The 23958-nt window shown below is 45.8% G+C and overlaps 1 protein-coding gene across 1 annotated transcript in view; it reads left to right on the top strand.

Annotated features, from left to right (window-relative positions):
* LOC146816831 (putative sentrin-specific protease 8) overlaps positions 1-23958 on the top strand; it is an 87008-nt gene that overhangs the window by 21018 nt on the left and 42032 nt on the right. Inside the window, exons 3-8 of the mRNA XM_085609579.1 lie at positions 3569-3613; positions 3706-3774; positions 4086-4151; positions 9242-9330; positions 9668-9776; positions 10734-10842. Coding sequence (XP_085465705.1) covers positions 3569-3613; positions 3706-3774; positions 4086-4151; positions 9242-9330; positions 9668-9776; positions 10734-10842 — 487 coding nt within the window. The remainder of the gene's footprint in view (positions 1-3568; positions 3614-3705; positions 3775-4085; positions 4152-9241; positions 9331-9667; positions 9777-10733; positions 10843-23958) is intronic.

Below are 23958 nucleotides of genomic sequence, written 5' to 3'. Positions count from 1 at the left end.
GGGACCCTCCCGTTGGACCAGAGGCTGGCGACAATTGTTGTGATATACAAAGATGGTAAACCCCGAGATAAGTGTGCCTCCTATAGGCCCATCTCACTCCTAAACGCCGAGCCGAAGATTCTGGCTAAAATCCTGGCGGGCCGATTGGTCAGGGTACTTGGAGACTTGATTCACTCGGATCAATCTGGTTTTATTCCGCATCGCAACACCGCGTTAAACCTTCGGCGCCTTCATGGTGTGATCGCCAGGGCGGGCACGCTGCGAGAACCGGCTATTGTGGCGTCTCTTGATGCCACGATGGCCTTTGATACGGTGGAGTGGGAGTATTTGTGGGCTGTGCTGGCCAAGTTCGGCTTTGGCCCTGGTTTTGTGAGTTGGGTGAAGTTGCTGTATGAGGGACCCCTTGCGAGTGTGGTGGTAAATGGCCGAGCATCGACTCCGTTCCGGCTTGGGAGGGGGACTCGGCAGGGCTGCCCTCTGTCGCCTCTGCTGTTCGCCCTTGCCCTTGAACCACTGGCGGCGTGGATACGATGGCATCCGGACATACGTGGCCTTCGCTGGTCGCCCGAACACGAGGATCGCATTTCGCTATATGCTGACGACATCCTGTTGTATCTTGCCTCGCCCAAGAATTCATTCATAGTGGTTTGTGACGTTCTTACATCTTTCGGTAGGAACTCGGGACTTGTCATCAACTGGAGTAAATCGTATTTATATGTTCTTAGTGGTGAGGTTCCACCGGTCCCGCGAACTTGTTCGATCCAGATTGCTCAGCAGGGCTTCATGTATCTGGGGATCTTTATCTCCATGGACCCCGCCTTGCGGTATGAGAGAAACCTGCTCCCCCCCCTGGCGCGCCTGCGGCGGGATGTTGAGGGCTGGCAGAGGTTGCCGTTCTCCCTCGTCGGACGCGCTGCCTTGTTCAAAATGATGTCCCTTCCTCGGTTCCTCTATGCATTGCAGAATACTCTGGATTGGGTGCCGGCCAGGTACTTTCGGGAGGTCGAAAGCCTCCAACGAACGTTGTTGTGGGATGGGCGGCCGCGAATAGCGATTGCTAAATTGACGCTTCCATGGTATGACGGGGGTATCGCTCTTCCAGACATCCGACGCTATTACTGGGCCACCCAGTTGTCCGCGATTAACCATGGTCTTTATGGCCCGGCTATCAGCCCTGGTTATGCCATGGACAGATGGTTGCTGCGTGGTGGGAACTATCTTAGGGCATTGTATTCGCGGTCCCTCGACTCGTCCCTCACGGGGCCCACTGGGGTGGCGGTGCGTGTATGGAAGATGGCGACTGACTCTCTGGGCTGGAAGGATAGGCTCACCCTAGCTACCCCGTTGTTTGAATCTGAAAGGTTGGGTAGGCTTTGGCATACGAAAGGGTTTGATAAATGGGACTTGATCGGCATCTCCAGGGTTGGAGATGTGCTGATTAAGGGAAAGGTGAAGTCCTTTGAAGAGTTGCAGACAGAGTATGAGTTGGGGGCATCCGAGTTTTTCAGATATGCTCAGGTGCGTCATGCCCTGCGGTCAGTCCTTGTGGAGGGTGAGAGGGTGCCTGAGTCCTCTCCTTTGGAGGACCGGATCCTTGATGGCCATATGCCAGAGAGCACGATCTCGCTCATCTACAAGAAACTGATAAATGTTCGGGCTGATATGCTTCTGGGGCTGCGGGACCAGTGGACCAGGGACGGACTCGAGTTGGATGATGAGGACTGGCAGTCTGCTGTTTCCTCTCCTAAGGAGGTTGCGATCCCGTCGCGTTTGAGGCTGGTGCAGCTCAAGATATTGCATCGAGTGTATGTGACGGGGCCGCGACTGGTTCATATGGGGTTCTCTGAGGAAGGCCTATGCAGGAGGGGATGCGGTATGGTGGGTACTTTCCTCCATATCATTTGGGAATGTGGTGTCATCACGGAATTCTGGAGGCGAGTCCATGCGGTGATGGGGGAGGTGACGGGCATTGCTATGCAGCCGGAAGCGCGGTGTTGTCTCCTGAATGTCTGGGGGCCCACTGATCATGATGAGGCGCAAACCCAGTGGGTGACTCTGGGTAACATGGTCGCTAAGAGGGACATCGCGCGCTTGTGGGGTTCCGCGGGGCCCCCCACGTTAACCGCGTGGAAAGAAAATATGGACTGGAGCATGCTCAGGGAGAAGACAGTCTATTGCGCTAGAGGCCGCCCTCGGAAGTGGCATGCCATCTGGGGGAGGTGGAATCAATACAGGGGGGGAATATGTCTAGCCCCTGATCTGGATCCCCCCGAGGAACAGCTTTCTTCTTGATCTTCTTTCCAGCTTAGTATGCAGATGTGATGGTTAATTGACTTCTTGGGCCTCTGCGTTCCCCCCGTTTTCCTCTTTTCACAGTACTGTAACTGTTAGACGATTGGGGTCCGGCTCCCCCCTGGGGGGCTAACACCGTGGGTATTCAGTGTTGTTGCCTTGCTGGGGTTTGTTGTGTGTTTGTAATTATTTAAAAATGGAACCTTTTCACTGCTCCTTCAATGCACTGTGGACGCTTCTTTGTCCTCTCCTACCGAAGCTGCCGAACCTCCGGGTTGTCGGCTGAATAGCTGTGTCCAGATTCTTGAAGAAATATAGGTTTTATAAAAAAAAAAAAAAAAAAAAAATTCCCCGAAATTTTTTTCAATGATGACTTATCTAAAAAAAAAAGTACATCTTAAAAACTAATACGTCTTTTCTTTAATCTTCAGCATACCGAAAAACACATTGAATTCCTCGAGAATAAGTTTTTTAAAAGTAAAAACCCTCCAAATAATAGGTACTGTAAGCTGTAAAAAATTACATCTATTAGATTTTGTAATCAAAAAGTTAATTTTAGTTTTTGGTGTAATTTCAATTTTAACTACAATTTTTTTATGTTCTATATACAAACTATTTTACAAATTGAAAAACATAAAATAGGAATATTAAAAAGATGTTTTTGTACACTAAGGGCTTGATTAAGAATTTTATCCATGCAAGGTCAGGTGTGTTGCTCTAATGCACGCCCCTGCCCATAGCCACCAATGATCATGCACGCCTGCCAGATTATAGTTTATTTGTAGTCAGTTGAACATCGTGTAATTCCAGGGAGGTTACTTTTCAAAAGGTAGCATTAATTTTCCAAAATGCACAACATTTGGAAATGCCTCACAATGTTCCGGCAAAACATTGACTGAAAATTCAAAATCGTTCAACAGTTACTGTGCATGCACACAAAAGTGCACAAGTTTTGACACCCTTTGTGCATCCACATGTGGAGTAAGTACAAGTGGCCCTGTAGGTAGCCCTTGGTTTCCTCTCCAACACAGTGTACATGAAGTTGAAACCTCCATGTACCCGTTGTTTTTAAGGGAACTCATAACATGCTTTGATGTACTGCGGTGAGTCCGCAAACCATATTGCATCCTCTGAGTGTGCTTGCTGTACTGCTGGTGTTGCGGTGTCTGAGCCACCACTGGTAACCTTTAGTCATACTGGTGTTCTTCACTCCGCCGGAGTTGTAATCAAGCAGTAGTGAAATACTATGTCTAATTTTTTAATCTTTTTTTATTAGGTAATAGATGCATACCTTGCGAAGTTATGCTTGTCAAGTCACAATGTACGTATAGTTACATCTACTTTGAAAAAGAACACAAAGCAAAAATCATTTTTCAGAATATGTTTATTGATGTCTTTTTCTTTTGACCTTAGTGTTTAGCACTTTCGGCGACAGTCTCGTCCTCAATCTTCATGGGCAAATATCGATTATCTGTTTTTCAGGTAACTATTTGTATTTCTTATGTTACTTGTCACACTGTGAGGCTGTAATGATTTAGCAATATAACTATGAATTACTGCAAAGTGTCCAAGCGGCATACAAATACGAAATTACAAAATTACAAAATTTACACAATAGTAAACATTTCACATGTCTAAAGGCTGTAACACTATTTGCTTGTGTTCAAAGAAAAGAATGTAATTTTGGAAAGATTATAGAAAAGGCATTTATACCTTAGTAATAATGTTAGTGTTCAAGTTTTTTGTTCAGGAGACACGTAAATTTATTTATGACCACATTTGATTATGTGCAGGTACCTTTTGAGACTATGGAAACCGTTGTGTGTCCTACAAATACTGGTGCTCATTGGATTCTTTTAGTAAGTGCACCTTTGTTTTCTTTTACTTCTAAGACATAGATTTGAACATTATAGATGAATAATATGAGAGGGCTTGCAGTCGTTATAGAGTCCATGTAGGAAAGTAGTATCTGACTTCATGGTCTCCCCTACTGTTTGCAGTTGTTATTATGTATTTATGACAATTCTTATTAGGTTACAGCAATTCAGAAGCACAGTCTCTGTGCTCCCTAAACACATTTGACATAGTGAGCACTTAGGTACACTCATAATTGGCTACTGGGTTAGCATTGAAATTCCAAACTATACTGTAACAAGAAGATACCCAGGGCATAGGTACACCAGCAGTCTCCAAAGGGCTGAAGCATGTAATATGCCACACAAGAAAAAAACTAATAATTTTTTTTTTTAAAGCCTGCCATTGTAGCATGTGTAAGTTGGTGTTAGCACCACTTACAACCTAATTAAGGTCCCATATTTATAAAGTCAATACACTTTAAAAATGTAAGTTACCCATAGTGCTGGCTCTTCAAATCCTAAAGTCGTTCTCCATTAGAAATTGGAGGGTGCCATTGTATGAACCGGACTCCCCTACAGCCTATCTAGTCTATTCACCCGTGTGGCAAGTGAATCAGTCATTACGACATATAGAGTGACCATGACTCAATAAGGGTTGAACAACTCAAAACAGTATTTAACAATCCATGTAATTTTTTGCTACCAAACATGTCGGAATCATAAATCAACACATGTAAACATTGTGTGATGTATCTTTACATGCACGTTAAAGCTCCTCCCAGGATCTTTGTTCTAGATGTGTACAGCAAGCTAGAACATCTCCCGCCCAAACACATGTTTCTGCCCACCTGCTGTAGAGCCTAGCTTTCTTAAGGGTAGGGCAGAACCGAACATATCCTGTCACAGTGAGGTATGAACACCACCAGATATTATTTATTGTAATGCGTTAGGGTGGGTGCGCATGGCAAAAACACTGAGACTAATTAAACAACACAATTGTTGCCTTTCCAGCATACTCCAATTTGCAACTACTTCATGGTGACCTTGCCTCCCACTCTGCCGTAAAACTGTACACAGGACATGGGAGTTTTCTTCCCGACTGTCTACCCCATATTTTTATGTTTTGCCTAGGCACCTCATGCACTGGCTCTGCGAGAGATGCTTTATACAGTGTACCGGGTGAAGCTCCGCCCACTTTCCAGCCATAAATTTGATTGCCTGTAATGAAAATTCATGCTTTCTGTTTTCCAATTGGTGTCTTAGGACCGCCTCCCGACTGCCATGGCGTCATTTGCCCTCTACAAAGGAAATCAGCTCCTTTACTACTAAAACCATTTTGCTTCTCTGTCTCTCCTTGGTCACTTCCGCAATCTGAAATTTTTTGTAGCACAACTACCCCCCCCCACCTTCCCCCCCACAACCTCAAGTCTGTGCCTTCTTTCATGCTGGCACTTCCATTGAAAATGCAATAGGACTCATGGAAAATTCAAGTCCTATTGCATTTTCAATCCTTGTTAGTCTCATGATTGGTTGGTGACTTTGCACTACATTTTATGGGGTGGGTTGTTCTTTGTATTTTGGGGTATGTGTGTTGTTTGTGTTTACTGTGTTATCCGGTGGATTGAGTGCATGCTTAGTATATTTTAAAGTGCGTTGTTTGGGTGTTTTAGTGAGGAGAATCTCTTGTGGAATTTTTCACTGCGCGTGTATGCTGTAGTTGAGGGATGGGTGCTATGTCATGGGGCGAGCACGTGCATTTGTCGATAAGGATGACGAGGTCGGTGAGCTTTGGAGGTAGTATGCTTTGCCTACGCGTGCTCTGCGGTTTTAGCTGCGCAGCAAAAGTTAGAGGAGACATGCGGCTGGAGCGGCTGTCTCCTTCCCCTAATACTCCTCACATTTTGAGCTTCTTCTTTTCCCAGAGCAGCTTCACACACACAACATAAGGCACAAAAGCCGTTTCCTGCAGAGAACAAAGATGGCCCGGCACACCAATGCAGATATTACTCTGCACAGCACAACCTTTCTCAAATTAAATCATTTTGAAAATGAAAAAATTCTGTGAAATACACAATAGTATGTGAGTTCTTGTAAAAACAAATGCAGCGCTCGGGGCACAGATATATTGAGCCAAAAGACCTCCTAACATTGCCGGGGCACATTCTGCCCTGGCATTTGCAACTCACCTCTGTTGTGACATAGAGATACCCTACGTTTTCACGCTCGAACCAGTAGCGGCACAAATCATTTTGTGTCAACAGGTATTTATCCACATTGAAAGGTCTGCATAGTGTTGCTGCGTTAGCTCCGTTAAGAAGAAAGCATTCAATCTTCGTTTTCAAAATTGAAACATGTTGCTTTGTGAGGGTGGGCTCTCCCCTTGTGACAGGCCTGGTGGTCAGTAACCAAACTTACAGCAACGTCGCATCATCGTCACAAGACTTGTGCACTTCTGTGGCATGTGACCTCTTTCCCAACAACATGCAAATTGGCCGCCCATAACCATTCCACCACATCGGATACATACACAGCTCTTTCTTTTTTAGCACCCAAGATGATATGATGCATTTCTAAAAACGTTAAAGGTCCCAAAGGCAAAACCTGTTGCATTGCAAATGCTTGTTTTTTGAGGGACACTGTCTTCATCACAACCATTTATCGGCGGTACTTAAAGACTTTTTGGTCGGTGGGTCCCTAGAATCTTCATGGGAAAGATTCAAATCACATACTATTTCAAGTTCAACCATCTGTACACTCTGAACTTCGTTGGACATCACTTAAGGAATACAAAATAGAAGAGGGGAGATTCCTGCTGCTCCTGGTATCGTCATCTTGCTTGTCTTTTTTCTACAAAGTCTGTGTCTGTGCTCTATACAGGTTATTCAACATGCCTGTGGTTATCAAAGACACCAGAAGGAATATCCCTTGGAGTGAAGGAGTCACTTCACTGCATCTCCCAAAACATTAACGCTGCTGCAAATTTTGCCAATTGTGGGCTCCCATGCACTCCGACATGCTGAGTAACACAGTTTATAGTTCAGCATCACTATCGAGGGGTGCGCAGTCTTGACAATAACTTTGCGGCCAGTTTCACCCATTGGAAAGCCTTTAACAGAACCCCTGTTCAATGAGTGGACTTGCATAGGCTTCTTGGCTCTCTCCTCCATAGATCTTCAGGCTCAAATGAGTTCCTACCTTCAGCATTCTCTTGTGCCAAGATCTCCAACTCCATCACATTATCTGCAATAGGTGTGCCTGCATCTCTTGGCGAGAGGTCCTCGTGCTACTCGAGTTCATTCGGTCCGTGACTTGTATCAAGGGTCAGGTTTCGCACCTGTGGGCTCCAACACTTCCATGTTGCCTCCTCCGACTCACATGCATGCGCTGACTCCCTTTGACCTTGCTGTTCTTGACACTGCTTCCTTCGTTTTTGTTAACCTCATTGTTTTCAACTGTAAGGGCATGTTTGTGTTCCTGTCGCACAGTGACCCCTTTGTGCTCAACATCAGAGATTGGGACAACTCGTATCCGGCTCCTGGTCGTCTAAGGCGTCTCCTGGTCCACACAGCTGCTACCTAAAGGACACCATCAACATCTCCTGCATTCTGACATTGGTGGACATTCGTCTTCAGTGTCTCATGTTCACTTTTGAGTGTATTGGAGTCTGTAACCTTTGCTTGCAGGTTACTCTCAACTTTCTATCAGCTTTGGGTTCCACCGGTCTCCTTCATTGTCTTATCCAGTCTTCTCTTTTTAAGTCATTCATTTTTGTTCTATGCCTTTTTAAAAGCGGCACGTCACAGTATCCGGAAAAGAAGCATATCCGCTACGATTCTCTTCACAACTCAATCCACTGGAACGAGACGCACCAGCTTGCAACGGGTACGAGACGGAGCAACAAGCAGCGTGTACGACACAAACACATCATGAATCCCATCACACAGGTTAAAGAAGTACTCTACATCTATGACCGGATCATGAACCGACGCCAACGGCGCAGGCGTTAAGTCAGACACCTACCACACAAACAAATGACACGTACCCGCAATCTGGCCTCTGATGTTCACTCGTGTGGGCTTCTCCGCCTCATTCACGCAGACTTTATTCTGTGTTTCATACGTGTCGGTTTCGGAGATCTCCATTACTTGTGTTCCCAGTTTTCTGTGCGTGTTGGATATGCTGCTTGGGCTTCGTGCGAGTTGATCTGGGTTTACACACATTGCATCGTACTGCGCGGATCGGACAGCGCGGTTAAGTGTAGGTCAGGTTCATTCCAGGATTGTGTCGGTTGGTGCAACTTGCGTTGGTTTTCCAGCCAGATCATTGATTTCCCTACGGCTCGGGTGTACGGCTTGTATTCCGTACATGACGTTTGTAATTCACACGCGTTGCATTGTACAGCACGGGTCATACGGCGCAGGTCCATGTCGGTTTGTGTCTGGTCCGGGTCAGTGTCAGTCGGTACATTTTGTGGACGGAATATGATATGGCCCATCTGTGTGATTTTTTTTGTCACTTAACCTATACCATACCATTTTGAACTGTGAACAAAAGTGCTTTATAGTCCTTCTGGACTAAGCACGAAAGCTGTTCTGCAAATCTACCACTTATAGAGCTTTTTAAGGTTAATTTTGAAAACTGGAATCACCAAAAGTGTTATCTGGATTTGTGCATGATGCTACACTTACATAAGTGAGAACAATATACAAAGCCAGTTTATAAAAGGGTGGATTTTAATATAATTCACACAAAAAACTTTTTATTGTCGTTAGTACTGGGTCTTGCCCTGTGGCACGACCTTACACCCCTATAAATATACTATAATAAGGAATAGTAAATATTCTAAAAGGAAACATTATTTTCTAATTTCATAATGAGGCATAAGGACTATTGTGAATATTTTTGTTAGTACTTGTGTTAGTTTTACAATTCATATCAGTGTATATTTAATTATTTCTATAGAATTGAATTTACTTGAATTTTCTATACCTATATTGATACGAACAGATCTTTTATAGTAAAAGTAACATTTAGTTATTGCGTTTGTCTTGCTGAGAATGTTTTTACAACAAGTTTTACTTAATTTTCCCCAGGTATTGAAACATCTTACAAAGAAAATTTTACTCTATGACTCATTGACAACAAATCTTCATACTTACAAAAAGTTATTGTCTAATTGGAGGTACCCTTTCCAAAAAAATATTTGCATTATCTATTTTGTATTTGTAAGATTTCTGGTAAATAATAAATAATGATTTAACCTCTTCAATGCCTATGACGAGCTGGTCTCGTCATGGGCCGCGGTTGCGCTGTGCCCATGACGAGACCAGCTCGTCATAAACCCCGCCCGCTAATGAAAGCGCCGGCACAGGGCGGGGAAAGGGGCGGGCACTGAAGGGGTTAATGTTGTTTTTCCATTGTAACATTATTGGGGACAATGTTGTATTATTGTTTTTTAAAGATTATTTCAGATGAAAAACCAGTACATTTGTAACATCTTAATTCATATGTCTCAAAAGCAAATTCCTACAGGATGTGAAGAGTCCAGACTACCATCTATGGGAATTGGTGGTACAATGTACCCAAAAGCAAAAAGACGTCTTCAATTGCGGAGTTTTTTGCATGATGGTAACGAAATTTCAAGATATTATGAACCTTAATTGGTGTTATCAAATGTAATAGTGGATAATTGCAAATACAATAATAAAGTATTGCATTGATTTTTGTAATTCTTGAAAACAATTTTATAAAATGTTTACAAGGGCTTTTTCTGAAAAAATTTGCAGGAGAGGGAGAGTTCACTGATGATAAAAAGCCAGCGTCATGTTAAAACACTTAAAGACACATTGATCCCGATTAGGATGTCTGTTTGAATCGCATACAACCTTCATCATTTCGTAAGCAGAACTGCCAACAAGGAGTCCGAGTTCATATTTTCCAAATTACAATCTGATATCTGAGTTTGCTGTTTGATCCTGAATTTTTTCAATTGCACCTTATGCTGATCTTCGCAGCACAAGCCACATTAAAAAAATGCATAGTTTAATGATCACTGCACAGTCTTGCAGGCTTCTTGAGGTGGCAGCCACATGTGGCTTGTATTTGATGGGGCACTACATGTGCCCGCAACTACACAATGTGGAGGACAAGGGGAGTATGCGGCCCTGTTAGTGGTTACCAAAGTCATTTTTCACCAGCCTTTTAATTGGTGTCTGGCCATTGTGAAAGGGCTGGCCAAAAGCAAAAATGTGCCTTAAAAGTGGATGCGAGGCTGTATCGGCTGCCTTTCAGGGATTACATTGCTGAGCGCGGCACAGACTATGTCAAATTGCCCAGTGGAAGCAGGTTGGGATTCCAGCTTGGGTATCAACCAAACCAATAGTTGTGTAATAATGCTGTTGGATGGACACATATGATGTGGTCCCGAATAACGGAAATGAGATGTTGTATGGCTTTCCAAATGACATCCTATTAACACAATATTTGTTTTTATGCACAATAATCTTAAACGTGATCATTTTAATAACATAGACAGTTTACTCTACAATTAATTAAGGAAAGTAAGAATTTCCAATGTTTTCTTAGTTTGCAGATCACTACCTCAGACAGCAGTCGCTAACAGACATTCCACAAAATCCTAAAATTATAGATGAGTTAAGATTCAAGATTGCGCTTGATCTAATGGAGTCATCAGGTTTGAGTTTAAAATTTTATGTTTCTTTTTTGGTTATAGGTAATGCCTTTGTGGCAACTGAATGTTTTGATTCCATTGCTAATTATTATTATTTTTTTTATAAAAAATATAAATAGTGTGAATAGTATTGAAAATTAAAATTTAATGGAAATGATGTTTGAGTATGTTAAAAAATGTCATTTGTCTTGCCATTGAAAAGATTTATGAAAAATTCTTACACCGTCAAAGAAGTATGTATTGTTTGCAGTCATTTTTCGAATTTATAATATATATTTTTATTTTAATTATTGAATATTACCTATATGATCCGTACATAGGGGCTGATTTAGATGGCAGTCGGACATCAGTCAACCCGCCATCATAATGGTGATGGGACCGCCAGCCAGATGTTCGGCAGTCCCAACAGCCCAATTAGGATGCGCAAGCCATTATGGCGGGTGAATACTGGCCATTTAACATTGAGGACGGTGCTGCTGGCTACAGCACATTCCGCAATGTTAAAAGGCCCTTATGTGCATTTTAAACGTACAACGTGGCAGGCACAAGGTGGTGCATGCCACCTTGTGCATGGAAAATTTTTGAGTGTACCCGTACACCCCAAAGGCACAGTGCGCCCACAAAGAGTGCTTAATAAACGTGCACCAAAAGAGATTATCAGTCTGTCTCTTTTGAGGCTGGATATCCGCCGCAAAAAGACATATGGACGGGCTCATCCTAATCACTAGGGCGGTGCGTGTACAGCACCGTAGCAATGAAGACCTTTTTCCGGGTTACACAAGTCAGTCAGAAAAGGACCGACTTGCAAGACCCACCGCGTAAACAATGTGATTCCCATCGCCATCCAAATTTTGCGGTGGGTGAATCACATTGTGATGGTGGGAGGATCGACACCGCCGGCACGGGGGTGGTGATTCAGCTGCCATCATAATGAGCCACTTTTTTAATCAAAGGTTAAATAGACTTGTAGCAATGAATCCTTTAATGTAACAACAGGCATGCTTATCTCTTTACATGTATTACTTGGTATGCATTTCAACATGCACATTATCTGCCATCATAGAATTCCTTAATATGTGTTTAAAGATGCAATTTTTTTTAAACTGTAATATTCATAATTTCCTTGCTTCTATAGATACCATAAAAAAAATCGTCATTTTTATAAAGTTAATAACATGTTATTGCTGGCTCGTTTTATGGACTCCCGGGCTACGGCCAAGTCCTTAGGTCTCTCGGACCCACGGCCGCAAAGTTCCGCCTTTCGCCCCTTTTGTGGCCAAGGAAGGGGCGCCTCCTCACGTCCGCTGAGCCACCGGCCGCCAAACCAACCTGCATGCGGTGAGGGACGTGGTTTTGGCCGTGGCGGTATGGGAGGACAACGTGCCGGTCAGTCCACATCCACCCCGGCAGCATCCGCATCAAAGCCCTCCCAGTACGAGATTTCTGGACCATCCCACCACAGTGGGCGGCAGGGTTCGCCATCACCTGCTCCACTGGTGGTCCATTACTTCGGACAGGTGGGTGCTGCAAATAGTCCAAAGGGGCTACTCCCTCCTCTTCGAGACGACCCCTCCAGCCATGCCACCGCAGTACCACCAAATGTCGGAGGATCACTTGAATCTGCTGCGTTAGGAATTTACGGCCCTCTTGGCCAAAGAGGCCGTCGAGCGCGTTCCTGAGCCTGAAGTAGGTCGTGGTTGCTATTCCCACTACTTTCTGGTTCCCAAGAAGGGCAAAGGGGGCCTACGCCCTATCTTGGACCTCAGGAGCGTCAACGCCTTGCTTATGAAGGAGCGGTTCAAGATGCTCACGCTAGCTCAGGTTCTGGCTGCCCTCAATCCTGGAGACTGGATGGTAGCGTTAGACTTGGAGGACGCTTACTTTCACATCCCCATCCTGCCGTCCCATCGGCGTTACCTGCGGTTCACTGTGGGTCAGGAGCGCTTTGAGTTCACCGTGCTGGCCTTCGGCCTCACCAGTGCCACTCTGGTGTTCACGAAAGTGATGGCGGTGTTTGCTGCTCATCTGCACAGATCAGGGGTGCCAGTCTTCCCCTATCTAGACAACTGGTTGTTGAAGGCGGGCTCGCCCCAGCAAGTCGTCTCCCACCTCCAGACTACGGCCGACCTCCTGCATTCGCTGGGGTTCTCCATCAATGTGCCGAAGTCGCACCAGAGTCCCTCCCAGAAGCTCCTTTTCATCGGAGCAGTTCTCGATTCGGCACATTTCCGGGTCTATCCACGGAGCAGCGGGTCCGGGCTATTCAGGCTCTGATTCCCATCCTTCGGCCTCTATCCTGGGTTTCGGTCAGATTGGTGCTGCGGCTTCTGTGGCTGATGGCCTCCTGCATCCTGTTAGTGAATTACGCCAGGCGGCGCATGCGGGCTCTGCAGTGGGACCTGAATTTTCAGTGGGCCCAGCATCGAGGCAACCTGTCCGACCATGTCTTGATCTCAGATGGCACTGCGAAACAGTTGCAGTGGTGGCTCACGGACAGCGATTGGGTCAAGGGCAGATGCCTCTCCCTACCCCAACCGGAGCATGTAGTAGTGACGGATGCGTCCCTCCTGTTATGGGGGGGCCATATGGGAGAGGCGGAGATCAGTGGCCTATGGTCTCCGGCGGAGTCTCGACTCCATATCAACTTGTTGTAGCTGAGAGCGATCCAACTAGCACTGAAAGCCTTCCTTCCCTCTTTCCGCGGAAGTGTCTAACAGGTGTTCACGGACAACACCACCGCCATGTGGTATTGCAACAAACAGGGCGGGGTGGAGTCGTGGACCCTTTGTCAGGAGGTTCTGCGCCTCTGGACATGGCTGGAACACAAGGGCATCACCCTGGTGGTTCAACATCTGGCGGGCTCTCTGAACGCCAGAGCAGACGAACTCAGCCGCCGGTGCATGATGGATCACGAATAACGTCAGAAACCGGACTTGGCGCAAGGTCTCATTCTACAGTGGGGAGACCCTTGTTTAGATCTATTCGCCAACAAAGAGAAGGCGCAATGTCAGCAGTTCTGCGCGTTGGAATTTCCAAAAAGGCACTCGCTCGGAGACGCTTTTCGTCGCGAGCGGAGTTGCGGTCTGTTGTACGCCTTTCCGCCTATACCACTTCTGCCCAGAGTGTTGAAGAAGATAAGGCACGCCCGGGCCCAAGTCATCTTAGTGTCTCCGGATTGGGCACAAAGGTACTGGTATCCAGAGATACTCAATATGTTAACCGATCCTCCTATACGTATGCCTCTTCAGGAGGACCTTATGTCGCAGCAACAGGGGGCGGTCCTTCACCCGAACCTGTCAAGCCTCCACCTCCATGCGTGGAGATTGAGCGACGGCAGTTGATGCCATTTGACTTGCCTCCTGAAGTCTGTGATGTCATTCTGGCCGCAAGGCGTCCCTCCACATAAACGTTATACGCCTGCAGGTGGAACAAATTTGTGGCATGGTGCACAGCAAAGGCTGTGGATCCCCTTTACGCCCCTGTTTTTCAGGTTCTCCTCTTTCTTCTCTCTTTGACCCAGCAGCGCTCTGCTCTGTGGACCTTGAAAGGTTATCTTTCTGGAATCTCTGCATTCTTGAAGCTTCCTGATCAGCCTTCTCTTTTCAAGTCCCCTGTAGTTTCAGGTTTTCTTAAAAGCATTACCCACATGTTCACTCCTGTCCCTTTCGTAATGCCTCAGTGGGATTTGAATCTTGTCCTGACATTTCTGATGTGCGCTCCCTTTGAGCCTCTTCACAATTGTCCCCTTCGTCTTCTGTCTCTTAAGACTGCTTTCCTGGTAGATGTCACCTGGCCTAGACGGGTGAGTGAGCTCCAGTCTCTTTCATCTAAGCCTCCTTTTCTGTCTGTTCATACGGACAAGGTTGTCCTCCGGACTCGTCCTTCTTTTCTCCGTAAAGTGGTGACCCCCTTTAACATCGGGCAATCTGCCACCTTGCCCACCTTCTTTCCGGCTCCGCATCCTTCCAAAGAGGAAGAGAGGCTCCACCGTCTGGACCCAAAATGTGCGCTCTCCTTTTATTTGGACCGTACCAAACAGTTCCGGGTGGAGGACTAACTTTTCGTTGGATACGTAGGTGCTAAGAAGGGGAAAGCTGTACACAAGCGGACCATGTCACGGTGGGTTGTTTGGTGTATAAAGATCTGTTACTATTTGGCTAAAAAGGACCCTCCTTTTGGGCTGAGAGCCCATTCCACCCGGGCCACAGCGGCTACTACTGCCCTGGGACTGGGAATCCCCTTGAAGGACATCTGTCCTGGGGCGACGTGGGCTTCACTGCACACGTTTGCCAGGCATTATTGCCTAGATAGCGAAGTAAGGAGAGATGGCTTCTTTGGCCGCTCTGTTCTCCTGGACTTTCTGGTCTGATCTTTGTTCGCAGACCCACCACCGGGGTTGGTATTGCTGGGGTATCTATTCTAAGGTGAGGAATATACCTAACGTGTTTCTTTCAGATGAACAAGTTACTTACCTTTGGTAACGATGTATCTGTAAGAAACATTAGTTATTTAGATTCCTCACCGACCCATCCGGCCTCCCCGTCTGGGAACTGACACATAGGGTTAAGGTTATCCTTTTCAGGCCCCTAGACTTCTTTTGCACCAGTGTCGGGCTCTTGAATGGCTATGTGTTCCTGGCATGGAAATCTATGTACAAGAACGTCCATCAGAGCGCGAGGGCGCCGTCTAAGTACTCTGACGACGTCATTCCGGCGCAGGACGCCAACAACGGACAAGGAGCCGCAGAAGACGCCTATCGACGCGCAAGGGGTATTGCTACAAAAATATTTCCGGCTCCAGTCTGATGCCTGGGGCTATATGTAAGGTGAGGAATATAACTAAATAATGTTTCTTGCTGATACATCGTTACAGAATGTAAGTAACTTGTTCTTTAAGAGCAAACATCATCGGTTTCTGTGAAAGCATCATGACCCTGGGAAAGTTAATAGTGGCAGTACAATTTCAATGTTCACTTGTACTGTCCTTAATTCAACTGTACAGTGCATTGTCAGATGTGCGAATTTTAATATGCTATGCCCTGGACTGTAATGATACCTGCCGTATGTGATATAAGGCATGTGGTACGGCTGTTTTAACAATATTTCCGTTTGCTTTTTATGCAAAGAGTAAACAAGGTATTTTTCCTGATGCTTTTAAAATCTTTAATTTTGTTTGCAATATTTAATGCCTCCTCTATTGGGAGTTTGTGTGAGTTGATTCCAGACTACCATTATGGTTGCACAATGCAAGCTGTAGTTAAAAGGGACCCTTCTTAATACCAATGCTCTCACAACCAGGTTTTATAATTAATGGAAACTTGGAGAGGTGCAGCACCAATGTGAAAAAAAGCATGCATTGGCCATGTTTTTTGAAAACCACAATAGCACTATGGAACTTGTTTTGATGAACATAGTGATTATCTGGAAAAGTTGCATCACGTATCCATTAAAAAGGAATTGTTTTCCTTTTAAAATTTGGCCCGGTTCCTATGCATATTGTTTACAAACTCAATTTTTTAAAAAAAAGGTTAGCAAAGCTATAACATATTGACCAGCATACAATTTAAAGGTGAATAACATTTATTTATTTATTTCCGATTCCAACAGCCGTTTTGTGATGAATGCGGTCGTTGGATTCATCTTGAATGCATTGAAACAGATGCATCATCCTTATTGGCGATTGAAGGTTTTAGATGCCGCAAATGCTTATAATGCTATTCATTTGAGCAGTGCTGTCAGAGTATTACAAATACTACCTCTGTGATGTGAGATTTTTAGATGCATTGAATCAATTTTCAAATTTTTTTTTAACAGTAATATAGGCGTTTAAGTTGTTCACATAATGTATTCTGTTAAATTATATTTAATATTTATTTTTCATACGCATAACAATGTTTTGTACTTGAGTGTTGTTCTGCTTGGGTTTTCGGATCAGATAGAACCCGCTCATCAGAGCCTCACTAACCCAGCCAGAATGTTACCCCCTCCCTAGGACCTATTTACAATAGTGCAACCACATATATCTACCACCTAAGGACAGGGAATTCCTACTATACATACCAAGACCTCTTATAACCGGCGGCCTCGCGATCCCATACGGATCCAGACCTCTCTGCCCATACGACAGTATCACAAGTGGCGGCCTCGCGATCCCATACGAATCCAGACCTCTCTGCCCATACGACAGTATCACAAGTGGCGGCCTCGCGATCCCATACGAATCCAGACCTCTCTACCCATACGGCAGTCTCAGCACAATCGGCGGCCTCGCGATCCCATACGAATCCAGACCTCTCTGCCCATACGACAGTATCACAAGTGGCGGCCTCGCGATCCCATACGAATCCAGACCTCTCTACCCAGACGGCAGTCTCAGCACAATCGGCGGCCTCGCGATCCCATACGAATCCAGACCTCTCTGCCCATACGACAGTATCACAAGTGGCGGCCTCGCGATCCCATATGAATCCAGACCTCTCTGCCCATACGACAGTATCACAAGTGGCGGCCTCGCGATCCCATACGAATCCAGACCTCTCTACCCAGACGGCAGTCTCAGCACAATCGGCGGCCTCGCGATCCCATACGAATCCAGATCTCTCTGCCCCTACGACAGTATCACAAGTGGCGGCCTCGCGATCCCATACGAATCCAGACCTCTCTGCCCATACGACAGTATCACAAGTGGCGGCCTCGCGATCCCATACGAATCCAGACCTCTCTACCCAGACGGCAGTCTCAGCACAATCGGCGGCCTCGCGATCCCATACGAATCCAGACCTCTCTGCCCCTACGACAGTATCACAAGTGGCGGCCTCGCGATCCCATACGAATCGAGACCTCTCTACCCAGACGGCAGTCTCAGCACAATCGGCGGCCTCGCGATCCCATACGAATCCAGACCTCTCTGCCCATACGACAGTATCACAAGTGGCGGCCTCGCGATCCCATACGAATCCAGACCTCTCTACCCAGACGGCAGTCTCATACGACAGTTCATCCTATGATCACCATAACATACAAAAAGGGAATCAGTCTCACTATTCATCAGATCACACAAGGACTGCCAGTTCGAGCATAGCCTGTTCTCCGGTTCGAGGGGCTCCTCTTTCCCTTATTCAGTTACCACTTACCTGATCAGGGTTAACATCTGTTCATGTAGCCGCAGCTGACTAGAAGAATAGGCTACCCTCTCATACAAGAACACGCAGCACATGTTGGTTCACTACAAACTGGGTACTTTATTACTCATTACATACGCAATCACATAACATTACAATATAACACATAACCTGCAAAGAAAAGTGAAAGATTAAGTTGTACACTCTAATAAGAAAGGGTCGACATCACCTTAGTAGTATGTAGCCTGCACTCAGTGGTCATCTAGGTTCCCTTCTCGTCTGTGCCTCGGCTCGCCTGGAAGTCACACCTCCGCAGTCACGGATCACCCTTCTCCGAGTCACTGGGACCTCTTCCTTATCGGCTACTCTCTCCTCTCTGGCTATTCTGCTAGGAGAGTATCTGTCTCTCGGTTTTTCTCCGCCTTCAAGATGGCGTCTGTCTTCCCTGGAATAAGTAGTAGCTTTACTGCTAACGGCTAGATGCCGCCTACGGACTGAACATGTAACTGCCTCAGACTTTCACTAATATAGAGGTGCGTTTCCTCATGGAAAATTCCGGCCCGCAACCTGCCGCCCACCAAATTCTTGTACCTCCCCGTACCAAGGACACGTTCCCAGCCGGCCGGCCTGATGTAGTGTCTTCGGCATGAAGAAAAATACAATCCTTCGATAAGGGCCGGCCTGAACCGGTTCTCTCCAAGCGAATAACACCTCATAACTAAAACATTAGATTTGACCTAGAAGCATCCCAAGCTGCCGGAGCAGAAAGAAAGATGGAGTCTCTCCCGTTTGAGGCCTACCAGGCCTGAATTCAGCACGGCTCCATGAAATACCCTCACTACAGGACAGGTTATCCCTAATACTAACGAATCTATCCCCTAGGCTATGTGTGCAAGCCCTGATCTATGGGGAAGAGCACAGAATCATATCGAAGTGCCTAGTAAACAGGCTCCATTCACTACTCTAACCCTTAGGCTTGAATGGTAAGAGACTGAAGTCACATTCAATCACTTTTTAACACAAGAAGGCCGGGAAAATCGAGCAGAACATTTCACCCTTGACTTCAGTCTATTATACATTCATTAAACAGAACTAATATCTGTGGAAGAATAATATGAAACAAGACTAACTGATCTATGTCTAGTACCAGGTGTGCAGAATTGAAGTAGTGAAGGAATACACTGAATAAAGCAACAGATAGAAATCAAAATGCCGATAGTAATCAGAATACCTTCTAATATCTGACGCAACATATGCAAATCAGGTAACCAATTAAAGAGCCAGTCAAACCAGCCCTGGTCAATGTGTTTTCTAACTTCTTCTGTCAAGTCATGTAGTTTATCAATGTGAGCTTGAATGGATTTTGTATGATCAGACAAGTTAAAACAACAAAGACCCTCAAAATCAGAACAATCGTGTCCATGTTTAAGCAAAAGATAATCAATGGCCACTCGATTTTGCAAGATAGCTCTACGTTCACCCTGGGCGTCTAATAGCATGTCAGACAGGACTGTAGAAGTATGATTAATGGATTTTACCATCCAGCAGGCCATTTTCCCAATAGATTTGGCATTATAAACTGCCAAAGCAGGAACACCAACAATTGAAACAGCTAGGCAAAGGTATTCAGACTTGGAATATAAATGCAAAGATGAGTCACAATCCTCCTGTAACCTCACTGTATCTCGAATCACACGAGAGTTGGCATTCGGATGTGATGAAAACATTAACAAGCTCAGTCTAGTAATGGCACAAGGGCCTCCAGAAATATTTGCGGGGATATATGGCCAGGAAGTATTACCACATGAGAAAAGCCATCCGGCAGGTAGTAACATCGTGCGATAGTGACTGGGGGTAACTACCATACTCTTGCAAGTCATGTCATTCTGAACAGAAGTACATGTTTTCGGTGTCCTTTGAAGGCACAAAGTTCGTTCATGAGCGGTGAATGAAGTGGCACCTTTCAATCTTAAACGCATACATTCAGAAATCGCACTAGGATCATGTTCTGCTTGGGTTTTCGGATCAGATAGAACCCGCTCATCAGAGCCTCACTAACCCAGTCAGAACGTTACCCCCGCCCTCTCCCTAGGGCCTATCTACAATAGGTAACCACATATATCTTACCACCTAAGGACAGGGACTTCCTACTATACATACCAAGACCTCTTACAATCGGCGGCCTCGCGATCCCATACGGATCCAGACCTCTCTACCCAGACGGCAGTATCACAAGTGGCGGCCTCGCGATCCCATACGAATCCAGACCTCTCTACCCAGACGGCAATCTCAGCACAATCGGCGGCCTTGCGATCCCATACGAATCCAGACCTCTCTGCCCATACGACAGTATCACAAGTGGCGGCCTCGCGATCCCATACGAATCCAGACCTCTCTACCTAGACGGCAGTCTCAGCACAATCGGCAGCCTCGCGATCCCACACGAATCCAGACCTCTCTGCCCATACGACAGTATCACAAGTGGCGGCCTCGCGATCCCATACGAATCCAGACCTCTCTACCCAGACGGCAGTCTCAGCACAATCGGCGGCCTCGCGATCCCATACGAATCCAGACCTCTCTGCCCATACGACAGTATCACAAGTGGCGGCCTCGCGATCCCATACGAATCCAGACCTCTCTGCCCATACGACAGTATCACAGGTGGCGGCCTCGCGATCCCATACGAATCCAGACCTCTCTACCCAGACGGCAGTCTCAGCACAATCGGCGGCCTCGCGATCCCCTACGAATCCAGACCTCTCTGCCCATACGACAGTATCACAAGTGGCGGCCTCGCGATCCTATACGAATCCAGACCTCTCTACCTAGACGGCAGTCTCATACGACAGTTCATCCTATGATCACCATAACATACAAAAAGGGAATCAGTCTCACTATTCATCAGATCACACAAGGATTGCCAGTTCGAGCATAGCCTGTTCTCAGGTTCGAGGGGCTCCTCTTTCCCTTATTCAGTTACCACTTACCTGATCAGGGTTAACATCTGTTCATGTAGCCGCAGCTGACTAGAAGAATAGGCTACCCTCTCATACAAGAACACGCAGCACATGTTGGTTCACTACAAACTGGGTACTTTATTACTCATTACATACACAATCACATAACATTACGATATAACACATAACCTGCAAAGAAAAGTGAAAGATTAAGTTGTACACTCTAATAAGAAAGGGTCGACATCACCTTAGTAGTATGTAGCCTGCACTCAGTGGTCATCTAGGTTCCCTTCTCGTCTGTGCCTCGGCTCGCCTGGAATCACCCTTCTCCGAGTCACTGGGACCTCTTCCTTATCGGCTACTCTCTCCTCTCTGGCTATTCTGCTAGGAGAGCATCTGTCTCTCGGTTCTTCTCCGCCTTCAAGATGGCGTCTGTCTTCCCTGGAATAAGTAGTAGCTTTACTGCTAACGGCTAGATGCCGCCTACGGACTGAACATGTAACTGCCTCAGACTTTCACTAATATAGAGGTGCGTTTCTTCATGGAAAATTCCGGCCCGTAACCTGCCGCCCACCAAATTCTTGTACCTCCCCGTACCAAGGACACGTTCCCAGCCGGCCGGCCTGATGTAGTGTCTTCGGCATGAAGAAAAATACAATCCTTCGATAAGGGCCGGCCTGAACCGGTTCTCTCCAAGCGAATAACACCTCATAACTAAAACATTACATTTGACCTAGAAGCATCCCAAGCTGCCGGAGCAGAAAGAAAGATGGAGTCTCTCCCGTTTGAGGCCTACCAGGCCTGAATTCAGCACAGCTCCATGAAATACCCTCACTACAGGACAGATTATCCCTAATACTAACGAATCTATCCCCTAGGCTATGTGTGCAAGCCCTGATCTATGGGGAAGAGCACAGAATCATGTCGAAGTGCCTAGTAAATAGGCTCCATTCACTACTCTAACCCTTAGACTTGAATGATAAGAGACTGAAGTCACATTCCATCATTGTTCCTCACAAGAAGGCCGGGAAAATCGAGCAGAACAGATCACAAGTAAGGAAAAAACACAAATCACCCCGTGTGATATTATAGGTAACTATTTGGGACTGGATGGGGGGTATCGGGTCTGACAGTACAGTACACAAGGGGCAATACTCGTGGGTAGCAAAATCGCCCAGAAGAACATTGGGGCGAGCATTTGATATATTAAAAATATGAGTCAAAGTCTCCAATGAAGCAGGGACAGCAACTAAACAAGTCGCTAGAATGTCAGTCACCGATCTCATCGGTGTCAAGCAGAAATGAGGGGTTTTAGTTACTCGTTTGGCTAACGTAGTCCAAAAGTTCGACGACGAATCCCACGCAGCGAAGGAACGCGACACTCGGGTTCTCAACTCAGCCCGGGTTGATGGGATCCCTCCTCTCTATTCGTACCAGCCCAAAAGGAGTCCAACGCCGACACATCCTGCAGCAACAGTCCAAAGAATGATCTGAAAGAAAATCAAATACAGGCATTATTCATTCTCGTAAGTAACATTTGTCAGCCGGGACTGCTTCCCAGCTATCTTTCCCTGGTCTCATAACTAAAATGGTGTTGTCTTGACCGGTTGCAATGACTTCTGCTTGTTCAGGGGGATTCTTAGGCGACTGCACCCAAACTCTGGCCCCAGGATTATCTGTGGAGCCAAAACCTTTCTGGCCTCGTACAGTTAGCAACGTTGGGGCAGTGCCTTTTGTGATCTCACCACTGAAAACAGGCATTATTAGCATTTGAGCCACTCGGTCAGTTTGATGTATCAGTAAGTCAACCTCACTGCTATTCAGCAGGAGCACCTTAATCTCTCCCTGATAATCACTATCAATGATTCCTCCAAGCACCTGAATGCCTTTTACAGCCAGCCCCGATCTAGGGGCAATTAATCCGAAATTCCCAGTTGGTATATGAACACCAACACCAGTTTCAATGATGACTCGATCCTTACTTTTTATAACGGTGTTATCCATGGCATGCAAGTCTAAACCTGCCGACCCTGGGGTCGCTCTACATGGAGCCAAAGCTCCGGGAGTAATCTCCCAGTACATCACAGTCTCTCTGATTTAATTGGGCTTAGCATCAACATTCGGAGGAAACAAGCGCATAAGTGGGGATTCAGCATTTAGAAAAGGACGGTTATTCAAAATCAATAGCGCTTGAGGCAAAAAGTCTCACCAATTCTTATACTTGTCATCTGTTAATTTACGTAACTGATCTTTCAGCAGTCCATTCAACCTCTCCACAAGACCCGAGGCCTGTGGATAATATGGTATATGAAACACCCATTCAATATTGTTTTCCACACAGAATTCCTGTACCAATCTTCCACGCAAATGGGATGCATTATCAGATTGAATTTGGAATGGCACACCATAATACATCATAATCAATTCCAATGTTTTAATAGTATTCAATTGGGTAGCTTGCTTACAGGGAAGGGCCACCAACAGGCCACTGTATGTATCAACAATAGTGCAAACATATTAACAATTCCTACTCATAGGAAGTGGACCGATGTAATCAATCTGCCAAATTTGAGCGGGCAATTTCCCGCGATGTAAATGACCTTTAACAGTTTGGGGCACTTTGCGCTGCCTGATATGCTGACAAATGGGACAATGTAGAATAACATTTTTGATTAATTCTAGGGGAATATAAATTCCTCGATCAGCAGCCCACCTGCTAGTGGCTTTCTCTCCAAAGTGTCCTGCTTTCTGGTGGGCCAATTTCGCCAATCCCGCAATATCAGAATCTTGCCTGTCCACCACTGCCTCAGCAATTTTAGATTTCTCATCTGCAATATTATGAAAGAATTTGTCAAGAGAGTCTATCGGGGTATGAGCATCCACATGGAAGATTGTAACAGTACTCTGTGGGAGCATTTCCCAAATCTCCTGCCATAATTCTTTTCCCCACAGTTCTTTTGAATGGATTTTCCAACTATGGGAATGCCAAGTCGGTAACCAAACTGCCAGTCCATTGGCAGTAGACCAAGAATCGGTGAA

This window comes from Triturus cristatus, chromosome 6, assembly GCF_964204655.1.
Source record: "Triturus cristatus chromosome 6, aTriCri1.1, whole genome shotgun sequence".
NCBI classification, from domain to species: domain Eukaryota; kingdom Metazoa; phylum Chordata; class Amphibia; order Caudata; family Salamandridae; genus Triturus; species Triturus cristatus.
This window is presented reverse-complemented; position numbering and strand designations above follow the sequence as displayed.